Genomic DNA, 21,041 nt, shown 5'->3' with positions numbered 1-21,041 from the left:
CTTATATTAATGTATATAAAGGAATTAAAATATGCCTAACAAGTAATACACCTTATAGAAGTGTTCATGGTTTTTTTCATTAGGAGTAATTGAAAGTCAAAGACTACCATGTAGAAAGACTACCAAGTGCTTTCAAAAGCACTTAAAAACATATTTAAATATTTAATATAAGTACTCTTTTCTGGTTCTTTTTTTTTTAAATGAACCAGACCTTTTAAATATGAGTATATTTAAGGTGAATTGTGGAGACCCTTTCCTAGTGATTGGAATGTTGACATTATTCTTTGTTATGAAGCTCTTCAAAAATTTTTTTAATAAGTTCATGTGTCCTAAATTTTGTCATGACTTTATATAATTATATATATTTATGTATCCCCCTGGTTTTCATCATAAATGCTGGGAGCAGATGTCTTACATGGCACTATACTTAGTGTAGTATGTTGTCAACTATTAAAACTCCAGTCTCCAAAATGGATTTTTATCTGGTAAAGCTGCAGAGACATCCTAGGTAGTTGGAGTGACGAGTTTATGCAGGTGGTCTATGTCGGTAAATATTATTCTCATGTTATACCAGTCACCTTTCAAGAGGGTATGAAAGCCATACAGGGAAGAAGCCAGGCTGCAAAACAAAGTCCTAATTATTGTTCGTTGACTAGACCAGTGGCATACAGAATCCTGTTACTTTGTGCAAGGTCCGAGTCTCCACTTGCCACATCAGGAATAATATCCTCAGGCTGATTCCATAGGGATTGTACCCAACACCTAATGCTGCAGCATGTGATTGCACTCCCACAACAACTGGTGTAATGGTCATCTTCAGTAATTCTAGGAGCCGCAAAAGTACTTGAACTCTCAATGTGATAGTGGGGATCCTGGTCAGAATTGGCCTACCATGTACTGGCTAATCTAGTCCAATAATCTTATCAGTGCGCTGCTGCTCTGGGGGGAGATTTATTAGGCTAACTGTGAAATAAACATAGAGCTTGTATTTTACTTCTTTGTGTTTCTGGATATGATTTTGGACTGTGTTGTTCATAATAAAAATTGGGTTCTACCATAGTGAGCAGAGAGAAAATGAAACCTAAAGAAAATCGCAAAGTGGTCACTTAAATGATCAGAGAACATCCATTCCTCATTCCCATTTTTTTTTTTAAAGATTTTATTTATTTATTTGACAGAGATCACAAGTAGGCAGAGAGGCAGACAGAGAGGAGGAAGCAGGCTCCCCGCCGAGCAGAGAGCCCAATGCGGGGCTCGATCCCAGGACCCTGAGATCATGACCTGAGCCGAAGGCAGCAGCTCAACCCACTGAGCCACCCAGGTGCCCCCCTCATTCCCATTTTTAAATGACCAGTGGAAGAGGTGTAATAGGCTTAAAAAGAGTGACCCAAGGACTTTTTAGGATTATCCAGGTTTATATGTTTCTGGGGGTTTTTTCTGGCTTAAAACATGAGAGTCAGGTAAGGGAACTCTTTAGGGGTCCTTTACATTTTGGGTGAGCATAAGGAATGGGCCTAGGGAAATGGTTCATCCTGGAAAACATAAAGATTCAGTCTCCCTGTAGTACACTTTCTTCTCCAGGAGTTCCACCAAGTTCACAGTTATATCACAGTTTTTCAGCTTTCCTTTAACTTGGATGATAAAGCATTTTGCTCTTATTCTTCAGAAAGAAAACCATCCTTTATTCAGTTTGAACACTTCATTCACTGATATCCCACCATGTTTGTTTTTAAAGCATTTTGAGAGAGGATACCATTTGAGAGATGAAACCATTGCTTAGTTTGGACACATACAGTCTCAGTCAAGTTTTTACTCTTACAGCTTAGCTTATTCACTTCTTTTTAATTTGTATTCACGTGGTTTCAAAATATAAAAGCATGAAAAGATGTGTAGGAAGGATGTCACACTCTCCTCTGTCCCCCATCTACCAGGTTCTTCTGTTCCTTTCCTTTTATGTTTTCTGAGTTCTCTGGTAGTAACTAACTGGATGTCCACCCAATGTTAGTTAAATATAGTCAGATTCGAGTGCAGTTCTTTTATCCTTTTTACCCAAAACTAATTCATATATTCTCTACTTTCTTTAAATATAACAACATGTATTGAAAGTTTCCTATTTCATTACTTAGATAGCCTCATTGTTCTCTTAGTACCAGCACAGTGATCCATTGTATGTGTTAATGGGTTTGAGGTTTCTAGTACTTGACTATCGTAAGTAATATTACAGTGACTACACTTACACTTCAGTCATTATCCATGTGTGCAAGAATACCTGTAGGATAAATTCCCAAAAGCCCAATAACATTGGGCTGTTACTCAGAAGGTATATGCAGTTATAATTTTGATACCTAGCAATTGCCTTCCTTAAGGTCTGTACCTGTTTGCACTCCCTCCAGAATGTTTGGAAGTGCCTGTTTCCTTGCAGCTTGAACAACATGATGCTGTTCATTTTGGGGATTTTAGCTAATCTGATAGGTGAACAGTGTTATCTAGTGTATTTTAAATTGTATTTCTTTTCCTGTGACTGGGAGTGAGCATCTTTTCTTTGTTAAGGAGCCACTTGCATTTTCGTTTTAGTGAACTGGCTGCACATATCCCTTGCTTATTTTTATTGGGCTGTTATTTTTCTCATTGCAAGGAATTCCTAGTATATTAAGATTGCACTTTGATTTTTGAGTCTTTTGACCATGCTTATTGTGTGTTTTACTAAGTAGGTTTGCTTGTTCATTCACAGAGTCAAATTTTTAGATCTTTTATAGCTTTTAGATTTTGAAAGCTTTTAATAGTTAAAAAGCTCTCTTCCACTCAGGTTATAAAAGAATTCTGTCTTTTCTTCATGTACTTTTTAATTTGCTGTAAAATCTTTGATCCTCTTTTTATTTATCCTGCTGTAATAATGCATGAAGCATGGATCCCATTTTATCTTTTTCAAAGGGCTACATAGTCTTCCCAACATCACTTATTTAAATAGTCCATTCTTCCCCCTCTGACTTGAAATGCCAACTTTGTTATAATGTCAAGTTATCTTGCCATTGTTGCAGTTTCTGTAACTTGCTGCCAGTTAATTTGAGGTGGGTTCTGTATTGATATCTCAGTAATTAGATTATAACTAATATATAACTATAAAGGTTATAAAAGTTATAGAAGTTATAATCAGTAAAAGTTACAACTAAATTTTGAAGAAACAATACAGTTACGAATGATAGGAAGTTGAGAGCAGGTTAGTGCTTTGGGGGCAATAGGGTGGGCTGCTGTTAACCAGGGTCATCTGTAATTCTCCCTCATAATGTGAAAACCTTAGCATGTATCTTCAGTTTTGTCCACACAGTGAAGTGTATTAATATAATAATGCTTACTCAGGGTTGCCCTGAGAGTTAACTCTCAGTTAACTACACTGAGAGTGCTGAAAATGATTATAGATTAATTGATTCAGTTCATAGTGCATATTGATACCTTTGGAAATGAGGTTTATGGAACTTACAGGAGAGAAACTCAACAGGCCATTTACTTCATTGGATCACCTGTGGGTGTCACAGACCTAAAAAATAAACTGTATCATGGTCTAGTACAAGAGAGCAAATGGCCTTGACTGCCTGCATCATGTCTAGAGACCAGTGAGAAATCGTGTCTTTCCTATCTCTTTCAGTCGGCCAACTTTGTCTATCCAGCATCCACCATCTGCAGCAATTAGTATTCAGCGTCCCGCCCAGTCACGGGATGTAACAACAAGAATCACACTGCCATCTCATCCTGCATTAGGGACGCCAAAACAACAGCTTCATACCATGGCACAGGTAAAACCAAAGGTGAACCTGTCTGTGGAGACTGTGGGTTAAAACCAGACTTCTGCCCAATTTCTTGAGAACCTAGCAGTATTGAAGGCAGTAATTGCTTTTAAACTGGATTCAGGGGGAAATGTTCTTGTTTATAACTGTATTGTGGGATATCTCCCCCCCACCCCCCAGAAAACTATCTTCAGTACTGGCACACCAGTGGCTGCAGCAACAGTAGCACCTATCTTGGCAACCAACACCATTCCTTCAGCAACCACAGCCGGTAAGTTGGCAGCCCTGCTCTTCCTCCTAAGGAAGTGTGAGGCATGAGTGGTAAGTTAATTTTCCATTTCTCAGCTTCAGTCAGAGAAAAAGAAAAGGCTAGAAGAATTCTCTTTTCCCAAGAGCTTTTCTCAGGTATTTGAGAATCGGTAGTGTGTGTAGAGAGGCCATTATTGAAGACTTTTTTTCCTCCAATTTCAGGATCTGTGTCACACACACAAGCTCCCACGAGTACAATTGTTACCATGACAATGCCCTCACATTCATCCCATGCTACCGCTGTGACCACCTCAAACATCCCAGTTGGTAAGTGTCCTGCAGCCTTCACACAGAGCTTAAAGGGATTTTTCAGCCCTTCTGACTAGGTCTTCATATAGAGGGCTAGTATTGGGTTGTTTGGGTTTTTTTTAATTATTATTGATTTTCAAAGCAACACTGAATTCAGTTTTTAGTATATTTGTCATATAGATTTGGTGTTGACCATAGGAGGGAAAAGAGGGTAATAATCTTTGAGATCTGAAAGTAAACATTATTTTCACACAACTTTGACTCCTCATTCATCAGATTTTACCTCTCCTTTGTGTGTCTTTTAGTGATAAAAAGTTAACTTCACTGACATAGTTAAATGAGATCCACAGAAAAAGCAAAAAAGAAGCAAGGATCTGGAATGAAGAGAACTTGTACTACTGATGGAGTGTTCAGGAAAACTCTAGGCGATGCACAGTGGGAAGGGTGATAACCCTCGGGTTGATTACCCTCAGTTCTCATCTGACTCTTACCCCAGGATACTTCACAAACTAAAGTTTCTTCTAAGCTTTGTTTATTCCCCTTTTAAATATGCTTTCAATATTTAAAAAATCTTTGAAGTTACTGGCAGCCAAATAGTCATTAAGAGCAGGGATTGACAACCTTTCTCTGTAGGGCTAGATAATATTATAAGCTTTGCAGGCCTCACAGGTCTGTGTCACGACTGCTAAACTGTGGATAAGATGTAAACAATTGAGTGTAGGTACATTTCAGTAGAACTTTTTATGGACACAGAAATTTGGATTTCATATAATTTTCATCTCTCATGAAATGTTCTTCTGATTTTTCCCACAGCCATTCTGAAGTATCAACCCAGACATCAGGCAGGACTTGCCCACACCTGTCCTAGGGGGTGGACATGTCTGCTGTCACAGCTTCCAAAGCAGAGACTGGCTTCTGAGGCAGAGCATTGCTCTTTTTAATTCACAAGCTCCGGGTTTAGTTTCTCATGTTAGCTTTGCCTTGGTTGTATGACAATAAGCATGTCATCGTACTGTTTTACTCCCAGAGTCATGGGACAGCTGCCATATTTTTCATAAACTTTTAGAATGCTTTTTGTAAGATGATACACTGGCATAATTAACAGTCAGAAATCTGGTGACCCTAGAAGTATAGCTTCCCTACCTGCTATATCCCAGCACGGCGATAGTTTCTTCCTTCCCATATAAGACAGCTTCACATCCCTCTGTGCAGACTTGGAGGACACTTTTCCAGAATGATCGTGGAACCCAGGAAGCCTTTCCTCCTCCCTTGGATAACTCAGCCATTCCTGCCCTTAAATTGGTACTGAGCCCCATGGTAGGCTTTTAGCAGTGAAAACACTGCTACTGGCTCTTTCTCACGTTACCACTCACAGCATCTTGACATCAGAGAGAGCGTACTTCTTTCTTACCTTTCTGTGGTGCAGGTAGTTAATTCCTTCCTGTGAAAAGAAGAGAAGGGCTGGAGGGTGGGAGTGTGTGTGTGATTTTAGCATTGATGTACTATTGTTGAAAAAGATTGTTGCTTGTTCCATAACTGTCACTTCACTCCATTTTCTGACTGTATCTAACAGTGTCATCAGTTATCCTGAGCACTGTAACAACAGAAGCAGGCTTGTTCTTGCCATTTTTATAGTCAAGAGTCTCACTAGCATATCTATAGCTATAAAGCAAATTAGACCAGTATAGGAGAGCAGTGTACACTATAGGGGCTCTCTGGTTTCATCTTGAATCATCACTGTAAAGAATTATTTAGAGATTCATTCTTATTTTTGTCACTGTATCTTGCTGAGAGATGACACTGTGGAAATAAACTCAGAGTACCAGGAGACAGAAGTAACAGAAGTATGTGCATTCATTTGGCTGAAACTATCAACTTTTTACCTGTCTTCGGTTACAGTATTACACTTCATATCTCCCAGCTATTTTATCTTTGATTTTTAACTATTTGCTGAATTCTGTGAAAATCATTTGACAGAAGTGTCCAAACAGATTTAACATCTGCCACTTAATGTGATTTTTTTTTTTTAAGATTTTATTTACTCATTTGACAGAGAAAGACAGCAAGAAAGGGAACACCAGCAGGGGGGGTGGGAAAAAGAGAAGCAGGCTTCCTGCCAAGCAGAGAGCCTGGTGTGGGGCTCGATCCCAGGACTCTGGGATCATGACCTGAGCCAAAGGCAGACACTCAACGACTGAGCCACCTAGATGTCCCTTAATGTGATAGGTTTTGTCGAAGTTCCATCAGGCTTATGCTCTGGCTTTCTCTTCTTTTATAGTAAGCCAAATATTTCTTTGTTACATCACTATAGGATCCCTGTATTGGGGTACCTCAGTTGAGAAAGGAAACCTGATATTAACCCTAGAGCATTGATTTTCAAGGGGGGTTTTAATGGATATATTAAAATCACTTAAGCAGCTTTTTCCAGGTGAGGTTAAATATTGAATGCAACTATTTTTACTAGTAGGAATGTATTGAGTCGGGGGGGGAAGGCTGATTAACCATAAACATAGAGTTTTTGCCTTTAATGAATGCTCATTGCTTTTTTTTTTTTTCTTTTTTAAAGATTTTATTTATTTATTTGACAGATCACAAGTAGGCAGAAAGAGAGGAGGAAGCAGGCTCCCTGCTGAGCAAAGAACCTGATTCGGGGCTTGATCCCAGGACCCTGGGATCATGACCTAAGCCGAAGGCAGAGTCTTTAACCCACTGAGCCACCCAGGCGCCCCTGAATGCTTATTTCTAATAGAATACCATCTTTTTTTTCTCGATGCTCTGGCCCACATATGATGGTGGTATCAGAATTCTAAAAAAGCAAAATCAGATGATCACAGCATTCAGTAAACAGGGATCATCTTTGAAGGTGGCATTATGTTCAACTTGGGATTTTTGCATTGTTTTTCCTTAAGTCTTTTTTTTTTTATAATTGACAATGTGTGGCATTTTTAATTAGAAAAAAAGGCACAGATATAAATTCATGGGCTTGTGTATGGTTTACCAGCCAGTAGTTAGCCACTTTGCCAGATGACAGCTGCATTCCTGTTGGGAGCATTCTTTTCTCCTACCTTTTATGGGCACAGTGGAAAAACAAGACTTAGTTGCTTTCCACTCAGCTCCCCCTCTGTTTACTACTGATGGAAGATATTTCATGGCATTATCCTTAAGGCATGGCATCTGCCTTAGCCAGTACAAGTCATCAGTGGTCGAAGTGGGCATCCCAGCTATCATCCTGCAGAAACTTGTCCAGCTTCCTCCCTTGGGAAATAGCTGGGAATCATGGTGGACTTATGTTGCTTACCTTTGGTGTTCAGTGCACTGCACTTTAGGTAATGTGGTAGCATCATCCTAGTCTCCAGTGTTTATGTGCCTGTCACTGGTGTAACTGTGGAGTCTTGCACAGATGGTAGCTGTCCTTATATATATCTAATGTGGACTGCAGCTTTTTTTTTCCCAAATTTTCCTACATAGAGTTAATAGACGGGTCTGTAAGAACACTAAGGTATGTCCCAGTTCAGCCATGCCTTCTAAACAAAACTTGATTGCAAATGCTAGAGGAGAGCAAACTTTGAGCCTCAGATTAGATTTGAAAACTCTGTAGTCATTTTGATTTTGCTGTAAAGTTTTGTGCTAAATCACAGGACATTCAAGGGATCTTAGAAATAAAGTGATGATCTAAAGAAGGACTTCTCGTAGATGAGGAAACTGAGACTTGGAAATTAAAATGATTGACATACTACTAATTAGCTATGGATTGTTCAGTAGAAGCTAAGGTCTTTGCCCTGTTGGTATTCAAAATTTTGTTAATTTTTGTTGTTGCTGTTGTCAAAAATTTTTCTCCTTTAAAAAAGGTCTCCAGGAAGTCCTGGTATTTTTGTTAAAGTATTGATGTTGAACCCTGCTTTGGCAAATAACAGTGTGAATATATGAATGTATCAGTAGAGTACTGGCTTGAAATAATTCAGTTGAATCTTATATGCTTATCTTTCTTTTTTTATTTTGATTAAAGCTCAAGATCCAGGCTTCTCATTACTGTTTGCATTCTTAAGATTGTTGCTGGCCAAGAATGTTTTGGCATGCCAGTAAAAGCATATGAGAGGTAATATGATTGGATTTTGCATTTGTAGCTAAGGTGGTGCCGCAGCAGATCACACACACTTCTCCTCGGATCCAGCCTGATTACCCTGCAGAGAGGAGTAGCCTGATTCCCATTTCAGGTCATCGGGCCTCTCCAAATCCTGTGGCCATGGAAACCCGAAGTGACAATAGGTAGGAGGGAATGTGCCAGTTATACTACCCCAATGTGTCATTAATTGTTTTGATTTTTCAATAACACAAAATGTCTGAGAAATATGGTTACATATATGTTTATTCTTATTTTCAGATTTCCTCCTGAAAATAATATAGTGTATAATTTTTTTTAATTTTACAAAAACGTGCTGTGTTTATTTAGCTGTTCTTCTTTTGATGGATGTTCTACTGGTATCTCTTTTTCGTTTGGTGTGTTTCTGTGTTTGATTTATTTTGAGCTGATTTTAGAGTATAGGTTGCAGTGGCATGACCATTTATACCTAAGTACTTTCATTTTCATCCCCAAAGAACAAAGACCTGCTCGTTACCTTAGTGCAGTTACCCAAAATGGTTCTTTCATACAGTGACATTTTTGAAGAGTATAGGTAAGCTAGTTGTTTTTGTAGAAAACTCTTCAGTTTAGGGTTGTTGAATTGTTTCCTTGTAGTTAGATTCAAGTAATGCCTTTTTGTAGCAAATACCACTTATGTGATGCATTCTTCTCACTGTTACTGAGAGCCACCCCTATGTCTCATTGTTAGCTATGTCAGCACTAATTACCTAGTGAAGGTGATGTTTGCCAGATTTTTCTATAAAGATATATTTTTCTCCTTTTTTCCTAATTTTAATGATTTTATTCATTTATTTGAGAGAGAAAATGAGCAGGGGGCGGGGGTAGAGGAAGAATCAGACTCCCCACTCAACAGGGAGCCCAGTGTAGGGCTCGATCACAGGACTCTGGAATCATGACTCAAGCCAAAGGCAGATGCTTTACTGACCAAACCACCCAGGTACCCCTGTTTTTCTGTTTTGTAAACCACTAATCTTTGTGAAAATTCTTGGAGCCTGTAAATACCCTGTTCCTCAATAAACTTTCATTCAGTGGCATTAGCATCTATTGGGGATTCTTTTTTTTTTTTTTAAGGAGTCCTTTTTTTTTTTAAGATTTTATTTCTCAAAGAGCGAGCATGAGAGAGAGCACAAGCAGGAGGAGCGGCAGGCAGAGGGAGAAGCAGGCTCCCCACTGAGCAGAGATCCCGGTGCAGGACTCGATCCCAGGGTCTTAGGATGACCTGAGCTGAAGGCAGATGTTTAACGGACTGAGCCATTCAGGCATCCCTCTGTTCAGGATTCTTGGCTGAATCAGTTGATGATTGCAGTATGATCATTGCAAAATAATGACGTTTTTTATCATTTCTTCCACATTTATCAGTTGGCATGTTTATGTAAATAAATTTTACATATCCCCATTTATTTTGTTGTATATTTTATTTTTTTAAATGAGCATGGACTCATGGATTTATTTATTATTATAATTCATTGTTGTCATTTGTTTTGATGTTCACATTGTCTCTGGGAGTTTCTTCAGACCAGTTCCTGTGGGCTTTCCATGTCCCATACATTTTACCCCTTCCTTACTTCCCATCACAACAAGATATTCCAAGTTTCTCCTGAATATTATCTGAGCCCTAGAATCTACCATTTTTAACCATGGGTTGCTTTTCATCATTTTAGAAACCAGAATCTAGCCATTAGCTCTGTTTATTGCTACTTGATTGTCATTTCTTCCAGTCTCTTTTAGCTGACAAAATAGGAAGTATGTGACATCATAAAAACTCATTAGGGGTGCCTGGATGGCTTGGTTGGTTAAGTGTCTGACTCTTGGTTTCAGCTCAGGTCATGATTGTGGGATTAAGCCCCTGCCAAACTCCATGCCAAGTGGGGAGCCTGGGTGAGATTCTCTACCTCTCCCTTTGTTTCCCTTGGTCTCTTACTCTTTTTGTAAAATAAATAAATATAAAAAATAAAAATAAAAAAAAAACTTTTTCAGTACATGTTGATCCTTCTAGTTCAATTTACCTAGTTCCCATTACCTCCCCCATTCCGTATTTGTATCTTCTCTCCCAGTGAGAACCTGGTACAGTGCATATGAAGTAGTTTCAGAATTGGGTCATTTTTAAATGTTCTTGTTTGCATATTATGGTGTGTAGGAATGCTTATAGGTTTTAATATATTGGCCTTTGTATCCATTCACCTTGCTAAACACACCTGTTAGCCCTAAAAGTTTATCGATTCTCTTGGATTGCCTATGTAAGTGTTTATTTTGTCTACAAAAAGGGACAGTTTTTTGAAGGATGAGGGATTTTTTTCATTTCCATTTTTCAAACCTGTGTGTCTCTCGTTGTTACCTGGAGCTTCCGATATGATGTTAAATAGAGTAGAGATAATAAGCAGTCTTATCTTATTCCTGATCTGAATGGGAATTCTTGGGAAATTTCAGAATAGATTTTGCTAGGTGCTATTTTCAGATTAAGGAACAAAGTTTTTTTCCATTCCTTTTGTCAAGATATTTATATCCTAAGTATTGAATGCTATCCAAATTTGAAGCGGGAAGTAATTTTTCTTTAATTCTAGTATAGCTAACATATAGTATTACGTTTCTATTAAATATTTTTGTGTATATTTTGTGATACTTCAAATGATCTCTTAATTTTTTAAAGAATCTAAGGCATTCATAGAAATTTTGATATTGAATCATTGTTATCTAACTGTGTAAACCTTATTTGATCATAATGTATTTTGTTTTATACAGTACTTAGTTCCATTTTTTTTTAGAAATTTTTGTGTTGATGTAGAGAATGAGATTTGTTTATCATCTTTTCTCCTGTTCTCCCTATCTAGTTTTGGTGGCAGGGCTATGTTAAAATTTGCTCTTTTCTTTTTCTGGTTTCTGAGTCAGTTTGTATAAGTTTGGGATTCTGTTTTACTTTGTATTTGATAAGATTTGTGTGTAAATCTTGTAAGTGTAAACTTTAGAGTCTTTCAAGTGGAATTGAGCAGAGAAAACCTTTGATTACTGAGGGTTTTTTGTGTTGATTTTGGTGATTGTTACCGTGTGTATTTTCGTGTTTATTGATGTATTTATAGCACCCATTTATTTTTACAAATGCTCCTCTTTCTAGGTGTGTGTCCTTTGATCTGACAGTTTATTTGGGACACAATTGGGGAAATGTTGACATGGCATATAAGGATATAAAAAGGATATAGGGGATAGGATCATTTGAAATTGAAAAAGAAAATAGACCTATTTTTGTTTATATTACCTGTCTTCTGTCTATAGACCATCTGTTCCCGTTCAGTTCCAGTACTTTTTGCCAACATACCCACCTTCTGCATACCCACTGGCTGCGCACACTTACACCCCAATCACCAGCTCCGTGTCCACCATCCGACAGTATCCAGGTATGAGCCCTGCTATTAAGAGGACTTTTAACATTCCAGTTTTTGGAAGCAGTGAGGTCAAAATTGACCAATGAGTATTTGTAGTATGGATTTAATTATTCCACCTTCTATCTTCAAGTTCAGATAAGGCTAAAATCTGAAGCTGTAAGGTTTTAGATCATACCTCTGTGATCTATAAGAAGATTGCTACTTACTAGTGTATTTGTATGCTTTTATCCCACCCTGAGGATTATGTTCACAATTTGTTATGCCTAAAAATGGCAGTACAGTTAAAATGGTAAAACCCATACTTTTATGGGGCGAGCTTCTATTGTTTTGTGGATCTCCCTTGTGTTTTTTAGTATTAGTCCAGTTATGTCAGCACTCACCATCCTGACTTGTAAATAGCATTCTTTTTGCCGATCCAGAAAAAAAAAACAATAATTAATCCTCAGGGTTTGTGTTTTCTTTTCCTATGAGACCCTCAGCTCACTTTAGGCATAAGAGAGCCAGATTATGGGTAGTGCTCTTTTATGTGAAACAGCACTGCAGCCAAGGCTCCATGGAGCCATTGAGCACTTGAAGGGGGAACTGGTGCAAATGAAAAACTGATTTTTTTGTTTTGTTTTACTTAATTAAAATTGGAGAAATTTTTAGTATGTTTGGAACAACTTAGTAATATGAAACTACTGTTTCAGAATTGTAGATTACATTGAATCAAAATACAATTAAAATATTTCTTTTCTTTTTTTTTTTTTAAGATTTTATTTATTTATTTGACAGAGCGAGATCACAAGCAGGCAGAGAGGCAGGCAGAGAGAGAGGAGGAAGCAGACTTCCTGCTGAGCAGAGAGCCCGATGCGGGCCTCGATCCCAGGACCCTGAGATCATGACCTGAGCCGAAGGCAGCGGCTTAACCCACTGAGCCACCCAGGCGCCCATCTTTTTTTACAGAGATCACAAGTAGGCACAGAGGCAGGCAGAGAGAGAGAGGAAGGGATGCAGGCTCCCTGCTGAGCAGAGAGCCCTGATGCGGGGCTTGATCCCAGGACCCTGGGATCATGACCTGAGCTGAAGGCAGAAGCTTTAACCCACTGAGCCACCCAAGCGCCCCCAAATAAAATATTTCTGATAAAAACTGAACTCAGTATCTGATTTGAAATATGTTTTTTTATAAAACATACCTTGAATTTTGAAAATAACATAGTATGGAAAAGAGACTGTAAAGTATCTTACTAATTATTTTTGTAATGATTCTATTTTGAAATTTTAATATTTGGGATGTATTGGGTTAAACAGAGTATATTATTAAAATTAATTTGGCCTGGGGTGCCTGGGTGCCTCAGTGGGTTAAGCCTCTGCCTTCGGCTCAGGTCATGATCTCAGGGTCCTGGGATCAAGCCCCACATCAGGCTCTCTGCTCAGCAGGGAGTCTGCTTTCCTCCCTCCCCTCTCTCTGTCTGCCTCTGCCTGCTTGGGATCTCTCTGTCAAATAAGTAAATAATTTTTTTTTAAATTAAAAAAAATTAATTTGGCCTGCTTTTTACTTTATTAATGTGACTACTGGAAAATTTACAATTGCATGTATGACGTATTTCCATTGGGCAGTGTTGGCTTAAAACTTCAAAATTCTGAGGTATTTAAATCGCTTTGGAAACGGGTTCCTCAGTCTCTGCCTTGGGTTTTTTGTTGTTGTTGTTTTCCACAAAACTTTCCCCGAGGTTTATTTATTAATTTTTTTTAAAAGATTTATGTATTTATTTGAGAGAGAGCACGAAAGGAGTGGGGGCAGAGGGAGAGGGAGAGAATGTGAAGCAGACTCTGCGCTGAGCTCAGAGCCAGACACAGAGTTTGATCTCACAACCCTGAGATCATGACCCAAGTAGAAACCAAGAGTCAGATGATTAACCAACTCTGCCACCTGGGCACCCCGTCCCTAGGTTTATTGTAATGTGGGGAAGTAGCTGATGAATTGTTCTGAGTTTTCTGTCATATTTTGCTATACATCAAAGTAATAGCATCTTTTTAAAGGAAACTTATAACTGTTCTTTGTTAACAATCCTATAAAGATAAAACCATGTTTAATTGGGCGCCTGGGTGGCTCAGTGGGTTAAGCCACTGCCTTTGGCTCAGGTCATGATCTCGGGGTCCTGGGATCGAGTCCCACATCGGGCTCTCTGCTCAGCAGGGAGCCTGCTTCCTCCTCTCTCTCTCTCTGCCTGCCTCTCTGCCTGCTTGTGATCTCTGTCTGTCAAATAAATAAATAAAATCTTTAAAAAAAAAACAGAAAACCATGTTTAATTGATTATGGTACAAAGTAGGATGCAGTAAGTATGGTAGAACCATGTTGATAAGTAAGAAGTAAATTTCATGTGTGTATGTGTGTCGGTGTGTATGAGTGTTACACTAATAGCTGAAAATTCTGAAGTCTATCAATAACAGCACTTCCTTCAGGTTCCTTCATCTCCCTTACCCAGTTGGTACTTCCACAACAGTGCAGTTATGTTGCCTTTCTGGGGTAGGAAATTCATGACCGATATGTATTTCTCTCAGTGCTATTTAACTAAAAAGGACCTGCATAGGCTCTCTTGAGCTAGAATAATCTGCAGACACTACCATTTTATATCAACATTTATTTATAAAAATCCATTGTAAGAGGACTGTCAGAAGAATTGGGGATCCTGCCAACCATCTGTTTCTCTTCCAGCTGTCTTCTTTACCACTACAGTAGTCCTGATGGATAGGAACACAGAAAAATGAGTAGTCCAATCAACAGCAATTTATTTCTTCCAATACCAATACTGTAATTTTTGGTACAGATGATGGGTAATGTTTTATTTCTCAGGCTTGTGGATCTTTGCATAGATGAACACAACTGAAGGAATGATTGATTAGCTTACAATATCCTGTTTTCAAGTGGCTCCTTTTAGATGATTTTAAAGCAAATGTTTTTCAAATAAGGAGGAGGACAAGAAAATGTATATATAATGGGCCAAATACGAGATTACTATAATATATAGTTTATGATAGAGTAGACCAATTGTTCATGGGCGGTGGTTACTTTATAAAGATGGAATCTTTTTGGTTCATTGAATATAGATATAAACACGTAAATTATGAATACATATGTATAATCTATATAGTTTGCAAGTAATTGATCCCTCTCAGATTGTTCCTGAAATTTCACTTGTTTCAGAGATGTTTTCCATTTTATTCATTTATTTATTCATGCTTTTTTTTTTAAGATTTTATTTATTGAGAGAGGGAGAGAAAGTGGATGCACCAGGAGGGGGAAGGACAGAGGGAGAAGGAGAAGCAGGCTCCCTCCTGAGAGGGAGGCTCGATCCCAGAACCTTGGGATCATGACCTGAGCCCAAGGCAGATGCTTAACCAACTGAGCTACCCAGGCACCCTTATTAATGCATTTATTAATTTTATAGATATTTATTGAAACCCTGTTATTGTATGTAAGGTCCTGTGTTAGGCTCTATTTGTAAAGGTGACTCTTAAACGGTTCACTTTGAACAAACTTAGACCCTAATAGGGAGATAAGACTTGAAGAGCTCTTAATAGAAAGTGCCACGTTCCAGTAAAAGAGACTTGAACAAAACCAACCTGCTTCTGAGCTAATAGAGGTTATTTCTACTTGAAAGGGAAAGATTAGAGGTCAGGAGTCATTTCCTAAAGGAAGTGACATTTGGAAAGCCTCTTAGAATGCACAGGACAGAATCACAGGGTGGGACTGGGGAAAAGCTCTTTTCTGTGTGTGAGTAAAGTATTAGCACAGAATATGCGCTCAGACCAGAGTGGTTTGGTTTTGGCATGCGTGTACTGCATGTTCAGGCAAGTGCCCACAACTGTTACTGAACAAAAGCAAAGGTTCATTCACTTCTCAGGAAGAAACTAATAGCTTTGCCAGTTCGATTCTTTTTTTTTTTTTTTTTTTTTCTTTTTCTCTCTTTCTTTTACATCAAGGGAAGAATTGTAATGTAGCGGTAACTATGAATTTACATGTACTAACATTTTGCTGCAATTTTGTCATTGATAATAACAATTTAACCACTATATATATGGTATATAAAACTTGAATTACATCAGTGTTTCCCCTTTTTTTCAACTGAGATGTCATTGACATGACATACTAGTTTCAGGTGTACAACGTAATGATTCGGTATTTTTGTGTATCCTGAAATGATCACCACAATAAGTCTAGTTAACAACATCCATCACCACAGATAGTTACAAAATGTTTTTTCTTGTGATGGAAACAAAGATCTATCTTCTTAGCAACTTTCATATATCGAGTATAGTATTACTAACCATAGTCACCATGCTGTATACTACATCCCAAAGTCTTTATTTTATAACTGGCAGTTTGTACCTTTGACCCCCTTCACCCGTGTCTCCCATCCCCCGTTACCCGCCTCTGGCAACTACCAGTCTGTTCTTTGTATCTATGAACTTGGTTTGTTTATATTTGTTTTTAAATTCCACAAATAAGTGAGATCATATGGGTTTTTTTCTGTCCTTGTCTGGCTTATTTCACTTAACGTAATACCCTCAGGGTCCATCCGTGTTGTCACAGGTGGCAAGATTTAATTCTTTTTTTTTTTTTTTTTTTTTTTTAAGATTTTATTATTTGTCAGAGAGAGAGAGTGAGCACAGGCAGACGGAATGGCAGGTAGAGACAGAGGGAGAAGCAGGCTCCCTGCTGAGCAAGGAGCCCGATGTGGGACTGGATCCCAGGACACTGGGATCATGACCTGAGCCAAAGGCAGCTGTTTAACCAACTGAGCCACTCAGGCGTCCCAAGATTTAATTCTTTATTAAGGCTAAAGAATACTCTTCTGTGTGTGTGTGTGTGTGTCTGTGTGTGTGTGTGGAGATAGATGTCATGATTTCTCTATCCATTTATCCATCAGTAGGCCCTTAGGGTTGTTTCCGTATGTTTGTTACTGTAAATAACATTTCATTTATTTGAGAAGAAACATCATTTGTGTTTTTCTTTCCACAAATAGAAATTCCTTCTCTTTTGCTTCCTGGGAATGCTGCTGTTTTCAATTTTGTTGTTTTTGAGTTTTTAATATACACTGTAGTGAAAAAGAAACTTGCTTGTTCTCTATCTTCAGCGCATATATGGAATTTAAAATTTGTAACTACCATATATCAAAAATGCCTATGATGTTGGTTCCATCACAAATATTCTTGACCTGGGAGCCATGGATGGGTCTCAGAAGTTTTATTTTAATTATTTAGGACAGTTACCTGGCTCACATTTAGGATTTAATAGATGATTTCCTTTTTCTTGTTTTAATGCTTTTCTAGTAATCTGCAGGAAGATCATATCACGCTGATAAGAAGTGAGGGAAAAAGCTCTAATATATAGAGCTTTATGTAGTGCTTTGCTTAAAAAAAAAAAAAGTGAGGTTTTATGGGGCTCCTGAGTGGCATAGTTTGTTGGGCATCCAGCTCTGCTTAGTTCATGAGCTTGGGGTTGTGAAATCAAACCCCACATCTGTGCTCTGCACAGAGTCTGCTTGAGATTCTCTCTCCCTCTCCCTGTGTCCCTCCCACTAGTGCACGCATGTGCTTTCACTATCTCTCTGATAAAGAAGTAAATCCTTAAAAAATTTTTAAAAAAAGCGGTGACTGGGTGGCTCAGTGGGTTAAGCCTTTACCTTCAGCTCAGGTCATGATCTCAGGGTCCTAGGATTGAGCCCTGCATCAGGCTCTCTGCTCAGCAGGGAACCTCCTTCCCCCTCTCTCTCTGCCTGCCTCTCTGCCTACTTGTGATCTCTCTGTCAAATAAATAAATAAAACCTTAAAAAAAAAAAAACTGGGGTGCCTGGGTGGCTCAGTTGGCTGAACATCCCACTCTTGATTCCAGCTCAGGTCATGATCTCAGGGTCATGAGATCAGGCTCCATGTGGGACTCCTCGCTGGGTGTGGAGCCTGCTTGGGATTCTCTCTCTCCCTCTCAAAAAAAAAAAAAAAGGTGCCATAAAAACTGAGGGTTTAGATCTTTTACAGTGGAAAAGTCTGTTTTCATTTTAGTGGTTTTTTTTTCTTTATGTGAACTATATCTAATCAGAGCTGACACTCTTGTAACTTTCTGCATCATTTTCAGTTTCCGCTCAGGCTCCAAACTCTGCCATCACAGCTCAAACTAGTGTTGGGGTGGCATCCACCGTCCACCTAAATCCCATGCAGTTGATGACAGTGGATGCTTCTCATGCTCGACATATCCAAGGGATCCAGCCAGCACCCATCAGTACACAGGGGATCCAGCCAGCACCCATCGGTACTCCAGGAATACAGCCAGCACCAATGGGCACACAGGGAATTCACTCAGCAACCCCAATAAACACACAGGGACTTCAGCCTGCACCAATGGGTACTCAGCAGCCTCAACCTGAAGGAAAGACTTCAGGTAATTTGAGTTTTTTTCGTGGAAGTTGGTATAGAGGAAAGAGATACATACTAGGTTTAAATCATGGTTCTGTCACTTACTGGCTTGGTGATCTTGAGTAATTTCCCCTGCTTCTTCTTTTAACGTGAGTTACAGATAACATGAGTTATCTGTCAGAGTCATTGTAAACATTAAAAGTTCTGTACATAAACAGCCTAATATGTGTTTGCATGTAGTAAGAAGCACTCTGTAAAGTTGAGAGAGCAGATTCACCTTTATTATAGTATTCTTATTCTCTTTAAGATCTTCTTCAGAGTTTTATGTAAAGCTGTAAAATTAATCATTTTTAGGGATTGTATCATTTTTAGGGATTGAGAAGCAATGTTATTTCACAAAAATTGTAGGAGATTATTTCTTAAAGTATGCTATGTACTTTGTGTATCTTATCTGATTTATTAGTAGTTACGATTAGGCAGCAAAGAGAGATGTGCATCAGTAGACTTAGTAATCTCTCCCACTTTGCCATCTGCTTTTAGACAGATGAACATCGTGCTCATCCCTTACTTTCTTGAAATTAGACAGTCATAGCATAGGCACTCTAATTCTGGTGGTCTAATTGTTTTTGTCTTATGTGACATTTTAGTAATGTTTCTTTTGTTTCTTCTTCGTTGTTCTCTTCTGCCCCTTCCCTGTCCTCCAGCAGTGGTGTTGGCAGATGGAGCCACAATTGTAGCCAACCCTATTAGCAATCCATTCAGTGCTGCTCCAGCAGCAACAACAGTGGTGCAGACCCACAGCCAGAGTGGTAGCACCAACGCTCCAGCCCAGGGCTCATCCCCCCGGCCAAGTATCCTCCGGAAGAAACCTGCTACGGATGGGTAGGTAGACCCAGTAGTGCCACATTACACCTCTAGATTTGGATATAATTAATAGAAACAGAAACAGTAGCCACTCATACAGTGCTAGTAGCAGACTCTAAGCTCTCATCTTCTGTAGCATTTTTTAATCTGTTTGAAAATAACTTGGTCACAGTCTTATTCAGTAGAGCCTTGCCAAGCAAAGACTGTAGGACAGTAAGAATCCATGAGTCTGGGTGGGTAGGGAGTGCAGGAGGTGGCCAGTTTATAAGCAGCTGTTGCATACTATTTTAGGAGTTCTCTCTAGTTTTGGGAGTTTAATTCTAGATGCTCTGAGTAACTTCTAATTGACCTTTCAGGTATGTCTAGATAGGCATGTTAATGTGTACTGTTTATTTTCTTCCTTACTCTAGCATAAATTGTTGCTCAGGGCAAATAATATCCTAGATGTATTAAGTAAGGGTCATATTTAGTAGCAGAAGTGTACTGTGTTGCCTTAGGACCTCTAAGTTGGTGTGGGTCATGGGTAGGAAGGTATGTGCTGTGCTCTGAAACTTAAGTTGAAAACTTGGGAGATGGAAGATAGGCAATCACACTTCAGAGAGCAGCGTTTCTGTGGCTTCACCAGCTCATATGCATCAATAGCAGAAGATTATAAAGTTTAAAACATAAGCTGCTGGGTCCATACAGGTTTCCAGATGTGCAGGATTTTGCCTCTTTTAAAGATAAAGTCAGTCTGTGTCAGTCCTTGTCAATGAAAATGGAAGGCAGAAGCACCTGCTTAACATGGCAGGTTGAACACGCACTTCTAAATTTGTTGTCCCCTCAGAGCCCTGTAGAACTTTTAGCAAAGAGGCTTTCTAAAAAAAAAAATATAAGCACACAAGGAAGGGAAGAATATAAGACAAAAGCAACCAAACTTTGAAGCTGGAAGGCAGGTAGGAGAGTGATCACTCACTTAGTTGTGAGAAAGCTGAATTTTAAGTCTATAGAGAACATTGAGAAGCATTCTCATTTAAATTGCTTGAGCTTCATATGGCCCAAGAACAGGAAGAACAAAGGGTAGAAGGAAGCTGGGTTGAAATGTGTTTGAGAAGGTTAGAGACCTGCATCTCCTATACACTGCTCCTCCCAACCACAGCACACACCCAGAGGGTTAAATTCTGCATATGGTCCACTGGGATCAATCAGCATAAGAAGGGCCAGGAGTATTTTACCAGAAACATATTTGCAGAGTACTGAGACTTCAGTCCATGTCTCCCTTTCAGCTGGTGGGACCCTGGCAATTGAATGTTACAGGCAAAAAGTGATATGAGGATTCCACTTTCTTTCTGGGATCGTCCAGCCCAGGTGGAGAGATGCAAAGATACCAACACTAAGGATTTTGTAAGCTCAGGAATCAGATCACTCTACAGTGAATCTTAAAGTAGGCAGCATACCACCTGAGTGGCTCAGTCGGTTAAGCATCCGACTTTGATTTCGGCTCAGGTCATGATCTCAGGATTGTGAAATTGACACACCTGGGCTCCATGCTGGGCCTGGAGCCTGTTTAAAATACTTTCTTCTCCCTCTGTCCCTCCCCACTCCTCTCTCCCTCTTTCACTCCCTCCTTTTAAAAAAAAAAGGCAAGTTCTTCCTCAAGTTCAGAGGTTCCGACCAAGTGTTAGTTCCCCAGTCCTCATCATGAACACGCAACTAAGTATAACCAGGTGTATGAGGGGCCTTCTGACAATGCAAGATACAAACTATTAGACATACTGAAAAACGGAGCCTGCAAGATACAGGAGCTAAACAATGAGAATAAAACTAAAAACTGAAAGTGAAAGCAAATAAAGACCAAAACTGTGAATGCTGCCTTCAAAGGACAAAAAAAGATGTATTCATGAAACAGGAAGGCAGTACTATATACAAAAGGAACATTTGGAG

General features: G+C 39.0%; 1 protein-coding gene and 1 long non-coding RNA gene across 4 annotated transcripts in view; one reads left to right on the top strand and one right to left on the bottom strand.

The window, feature by feature from the left end:
• The window catches only part of SAP130 (Sin3A associated protein 130), an 81,201-nt gene that overhangs the window by 20,965 nt on the left and 39,195 nt on the right, over positions 1-21,041 (top strand). For 2 of the 3 annotated variants that reach the window (XM_044242727.1, XM_044242725.1), the window contains exons 8-14: positions 3,644-3,791; positions 3,963-4,053; positions 4,254-4,358; positions 8,465-8,606; positions 11,749-11,870; positions 17,977-18,279; positions 18,959-19,136. In XM_044242727.1, the coding sequence (XP_044098662.1) occupies positions 3,644-3,791; positions 3,963-4,053; positions 4,254-4,358; positions 8,465-8,606; positions 11,749-11,870; positions 17,977-18,279; positions 18,959-19,136 (1,089 nt within the window). The remainder of the gene's footprint in view (positions 1-3,643; positions 3,792-3,962; positions 4,054-4,253; positions 4,359-8,464; positions 8,607-11,748; positions 11,871-17,976; positions 18,280-18,958; positions 19,137-21,041) is intronic. The other variant, XM_044242726.1, reaches the window with a different exon arrangement.
• LOC122902773 overlaps positions 14,550-21,041 on the bottom strand; it is a 39,978-nt gene continuing 33,486 nt past the window's right edge. Inside the window, exon 3 of the long non-coding RNA XR_006383863.1 lies at positions 14,550-14,582. This is a non-coding gene — a long non-coding RNA (uncharacterized LOC122902773). The remainder of the gene's footprint in view (positions 14,583-21,041) is intronic.

This window comes from Neovison vison, chromosome 3, assembly GCF_020171115.1.
Source record: "Neovison vison isolate M4711 chromosome 3, ASM_NN_V1, whole genome shotgun sequence".
Taxonomy (NCBI): Eukaryota; Metazoa; Chordata; class Mammalia; order Carnivora; family Mustelidae; genus Neogale; species Neogale vison.
Note: the sequence above shows the minus strand (reverse complement) of the source record. Positions and strands in the feature narration are given on the sequence as shown.